Raw genomic sequence first — 5,672 nt, forward strand, 5'->3', positions numbered from 1 at the left:
GAGGAGGAGGAGGAAGAGGAAGAAGAAGAAGAAGAAGAAGAAGAAGAAGAAGAAGAAGAAGAAGAAGAAGAAGAAGAAGAAGAAAGACACAGAGAGAAAACCAGGCTTTACCCAAATTCTTACCTTGGTGTTGTTTGTACAAGAGGTTTCCGTGTGGCTCGGAAGGTGACTAAGGCCGTGACAGCAGAGAAGAAGACCCAGATCACCAAGAACCTCCACCAGTGCAGCTTCACTGTGAAATAGAGGGGAACAACCCACATCTGAAAGAGGGTCACCATCTGAAACAAAACACAAGCACTTCAGCTCCAGACTGCCCCCTGCAGGCCCATCCAGAAAGCTCTATGTGTAGCCTATCTTCTCTTACATTTCCAATTGTTGTTGTTTTGAAACAGGTCTCACTGTGTATCCTTAAGCAGGCTTGGAACACACGTGACTTGTCTTCCTTTGCCTCCCGAGGGCTGAGATTAAAGACATATGCCACCAAACCCAGTTACATCTCGGTTTTGTGTAATGCACCTCCGTAAGTGTGATCAAAATTAGAAAGCGGGCACAACACCTGACTCTCCCATTTCATCCTCACTAAACTATGCCAGACATACACTTTCCTTTCCATTGAGATCTTGCTACCTCTTACCAAGCTGCTCCAACTTTTTTTGTTAGGTCCTCTGCACCTACGAGGAAAACTGGAAGAGACCCATGCTTCCCCTCGGGTACTTAGCCTTCCCGCCTTTCACACATCCAGAGCCTTTGGTCTAACTCCCACTCAGGATTATCTGCGGTGCTTGGCTACATGAAACAAGTCTTGAGCTCACTCTTGGTTAACAACGAGGCCGTATTCACCTATTTACTACATACAGTACAAAGTGATGCCAGGGAACTAGAACACAAGAGGCATCAATAAATTTGGACAAATAAGTTAAAAGCAAAGCAAGACTAGACTGAAGTAAAATTCCCTAGCAGAGAGACACATTTCCTCTTCAGTAGTACCTATCTGTGCAGCCTACAGGCACAGGTCTGCAGTCCCCACTGCTCAGGAGGCTGCTGCAGGAGCACTGCTAGTTCAAGGCCAATCTAGGCAACTTGGTGAGAACCTGTCTCAGAGCAGTGCAAATGGTCTGAGGACATAAACCTAGCTCAGCAGTCAAGTGTTGCTGAGCGCCGCAGGTTTGACCCAGGCCCTCAGCACTCCAACCCCAGCACTGCCTATCACACTTGTTAGGGGAAGGTACAAATGCACGAAACAGCTCTCAGAACAGCACACCTTCAATCCCAGCACTCGGGAGGGAGAGGCAGGTGGATCGGTGAGTTGAGTTTGAGGCCAGCCTGGTCTCAATAAATAGATAAATAAATTTCCTTTGGGATTTTCTAGACTTTAAATATAATGTAAGTCACATATACAATTTAAATTTTTTTAAATATTTATTTATTTGTTTATTATGTGTACAGTATTTTTCCTGCAGGCCTCATTACAGATGGTTGTGAGCCACCATGTGGTTGCTGGGAATTGAACTCAGGACCTTTGGAAGAGCAGGCAATGCTCTTAACCGCTGAGCCATCTCTCCAGCCCCCAATTTAAATTTTTTTCAACATTAAAAAAAATACAAGTGATATTAATTTTAATAACATGTTTTACTTAGCTCAATATACCTTAAATATTCTCACATGTAAAAAATATTTCAGCATACACAAAACATTAATGTCACTATTTGCGCTGGGTAGTGATCTCAGGACCTTGTTCATGACTACCTGTGAGAAATATCCCCAACCACAAAATGCTAAAATCATTCATTATTTTACTTATTTTGGACTTTGAAACCAGATCAGCATTAACAGCACATTTCAAGCGCTCCTAAGTCACAAGACTGGTAGCTGCTACCGTGAGTGGCACAGCACAGAGCTTCAGTTTACTTCTCTCTTAGTCTTCTATGGTCAGAAAATACCTAGTTGGTTTTTATCTGTTTCTCAGAAATTCTTTTCTGTTTTCATTTATTTATTTGTTTTTAGTTAGTATACAAAGTAATGAGTTTCAATATATATATATATATATAAATTTTTTTTTTGAGCAAGGGTCTCATTTATCCTACACTGACCCTGAACTTCTAATGCTCTTGTCTCCACCTCCCAAGTGCTGGGACTGCACGTGATACACCTATACCTGGTCTAGGGAATGCTGGAAATGGAACTCCGGGTGTTGTACATGCTAGCAACTGTTCCTGCCTCCCTCTTAAGCCATTTTCATACATATAAACTTAGTTCCTATGCCCTTAATTCGTGTATATGTATGTGGTCCATGTATAATGTATGCAGGTGTGCTCACCTGTGTCTGAAAACACGTGTGAAGCCAGAGGTTGGCATCTAGTATCTTCCCTTATCTTCTCCTCTGCCTTATTTATTGAAACCCTGTTTCAATGAACCTGGAGCCCACTTTTTAGGTGGACTGGCTAGAACGTCAGTGAGGCCCAGGGTTCAGCTTGAGGACCACAGAAGCATGACGACATTCCTGGCTTCTATTTGGGTGCTAGGGATCCAAGCTGAGATCCTCATGCTTCCTCAGCAAATACTTGACCTACTGAGCCACCTTCCAAAGTCCCTGCCTTAGTGTTTAAGTATTATTTTACAGATTAGGACAGAGAGGAGCCTGGTGGTAGGCACACACCCTTGGTAGGCAGAGGCAGGTGGATCTCTGAGTTCAAGGCCAGTCTGGTCTACTGACCAAGTTCCAGGACAGTCAGGGCTAAAGAGAGAAACACTGTCTTGAAAAACAAACCAACAATAACAAAAGAAACACTGGGAAAGGCCAAGAAAAGACATGGTATCAAACAAGCAAAGACTCAAACTGAGAGTGAGAAGAAGGGGTCTTGCTCTTCACTGTCTGCTTTCACAGGCTCACTGGGACTGTGGACAAACAGCAGACACAGACACTAGCACAGAATTACACCAAAAGGTCTGGCCATGCTACCTTCTGTAAAGAAAGAAGAGGAATTCCTGCTCTTCCAGGCTTTGAACATCTGGGATATGGTGTATGGTACAGAAGCAGCCATCCTACTCTGTTTTTTTTCCCTTGAATATATATATATATATATATATATATATATATATATATATATATATATATATATATATATATATATACGTTTGCTTAAGTTCTTTGAGGCACAGTTTCTCTGTGCCATCCTGGCTGTCCTGGAACTTGCTCTGTAGACCAGGCTGGCCTCAAACTCAGAGATACGCCTGCCTCTGCCTCCCATGTGCTAGAACTACAGGCGGAGTCACCTAGAAAAGTTTAAAGTAGAAAGAGACAAATTTAAAAAAACCAATACAAAAAAAATCTGTGGTAGTTGGAATGTAAATGAAAGTAACTGGCTCCCATAAGTTCATAGAGAATGGCACTAGTAGGGGTGACTTTGGTGGAGGTGGAATTTGAGGGATTTGAATATATATATTCAAGTCATGTCCAGTGTCTCAGTTCACTTCCTGTTGCCTGCAGGACCAAGATTTAGTTCCTTCTTCAGCACCATGTCTGCCTGCATACCACCATATCCCATCCTGATGAAAATGGACTAAACATCTGAAACTGTAAATCACCCAATGAAACATTTTCCTTTCTAAGAGTTGCCGTGGTCAAGGCGTCTCTTCCTAGTGAAACCCTAACTAAGACAAACCCTGTCAAGAAAAACTACATAAACAATGAATGAGTTCTGAAGAACACTGACTTTGGGGCCAACACAAGTCTGAAAGGCCAGAGGAGAAACAGCATTACTGTCGTCTGGACAATAGCTAGTTAATTAAATGGGGTTGGCACTGTTAAATCACTGAATTTGGTTTTCCTCTGAATTTCAGAGAGTACACACTACACAACAATGTATCATAAAATACATGGGTTTTTTTCATACACAGTATAGGACAAGCTGCACCAGAAACAAATCAGTACAGGCATAAAAATCTCAGTAGGGGAAAAACATATTCTGTAGAATTCTGCCAAACAAAGGAACTGAACAGGCTGTGGGCTAAGCTAATGAGGGGATTAAGGAATGAATTATAAATAATACTTGTGCCAAGATACTGTAAATTATGAAAAGAAAATTTTAACTTTTTCTTTTTGAAACAGTTTCACTGTGTGGCCCACTGTTCTGGAACAGACCAGGCTGGCTTGAAATCATAGAGATCCACCGGGCTCTCTCTGCTCAGTGCTGGGATTAAAAGCAGTGTGCCACCATGTCTGACATTTTTTTATTTAAAAAAAAATGTATCATGTGTGTGTGTAGGTCAGAGGACAACTTGCAGGAATATGTTCTCCCCTCCCAGCATATGACTTCTCTCTCTCTCTCTCTCTCTCTCTCTCTCTCTCTCTCTCTCTCTCTCTCTCTCGCTGCTGCTGCTGCTGCTGCTGCTGCTATTGGATTGGTTCCTGTTCCCCGCTTATGCAGAGGACTGTGATCTGTCCCTAAATGAAAAGCCTTTATTTTACTCAATTCTGAGCTAGTGTGATTCTACTTTATAGCATCCATCTACATCTGGTACCCATGTGAATTCCAGGACCAGCCCTAAAGGTCTCCCACCCCTACCCGTATGGCTTGATTCCACCTGCTAAGCGGTTTGTTTGTTTGGTCAAACCCCACCACAGTGGAGCTACCATGTGATGACATGGCAATTTCCCTGGCACACGTACCATTGTGTCCATCCATGTCCCTCACCCCCTCTTTCCCTGCTGCATGGCTCATTGCTCTCTAGCTCTGAGTTCCTTAATGTTCTGATATTCTGGCCACCAAAAACCTCTCTTCATGTACAGAATTGATTTAATTGCTGTTGGTGCCAATGTGGAACCGAGCGGGACTATTCATGTCCCCACTGGTTGTGTCTCTCTGCCATGCACCTGCGACTGCAACACCTGCTGGCTAATAAAGATTATTACATCTACAACAATTGACTGAAATCTCATAATGGAGGCAACTTTATTTGGTTAATAAATAAATCAATAAATTTGAAAGTTACATAATTGCAGACAATATTACCATCTAGGAATTAATAACCCTTTTGCTTATACTATGGATGGTATTCTGCAAGGCTTATATGGTTTTTCTGATGCATCAATTTATTGGATACTGGAACTTAGCTTTGTTTTTCATATTATATCCTTAAGAAAATAGTTTGATAACAGAGCCAAGAATCAGGCACTTTTAGAAACAATACAGTCTTTATAGACAAATAATGAACTAGCTGACCAGATTAATAAAATCAAAAATCAAAAGTTAGATGAAAAATTAATACCATTAAAAATGGTAACAATTTGACAAACAAAATTCAATACATGTCAAAGGGTACTGAGAAATTATCTGAAAGGATTCATACTGTTGAATTTGGCAATCAAAATCTGTTAAAAAGTTATAAGTTAGCAGATAGAATATCTCTGAAGGAAGGCAATCTGCACGCCATCCAAATGATATCCAAGGATAAGAAGTTATCCTTAATGGAAAAATTTCATACCTTGGAATCCTATGTGCAGAATGAGGACCAGACGTTATGTGTGTCAGTGAAATCATTAGAAATACTCACAGGTCAAGAGAGTCAGGCTTGAGCCGGGCGGTGGTGGCGCATGCCATTAATCCCAGCACTCGGGAGGCAGAGGCAGGCAGATCTCTGTGAGTTCGAGACCAGCCTGGTCTACAGAGCTA

General features: G+C 41.7%; 1 protein-coding gene across 3 annotated transcripts in view; it reads right to left on the bottom strand.

Moving 5' to 3' along the window:
• Nucleotides 1–5,672, bottom strand: part of Rnf121 (ring finger protein 121) — a 60,376-nt gene that overhangs the window by 18,466 nt on the left and 36,238 nt on the right. For 2 of the 3 annotated variants that reach the window (XM_026790125.1, XM_005368812.3), the window contains exon 4: nucleotides 124–278. In XM_026790125.1, the coding sequence (XP_026645926.1) occupies nucleotides 124–278 (155 nt within the window). The remainder of the gene's footprint in view (nucleotides 1–123; nucleotides 279–5,672) is intronic. The other variant, XM_026790126.1, reaches the window with a different exon arrangement.

Source organism: Microtus ochrogaster, unplaced genomic scaffold (genome assembly GCF_000317375.1).
Source record: "Microtus ochrogaster isolate Prairie Vole_2 unplaced genomic scaffold, MicOch1.0 UNK41, whole genome shotgun sequence".
Taxonomy (NCBI): Eukaryota; Metazoa; Chordata; class Mammalia; order Rodentia; family Cricetidae; genus Microtus; species Microtus ochrogaster.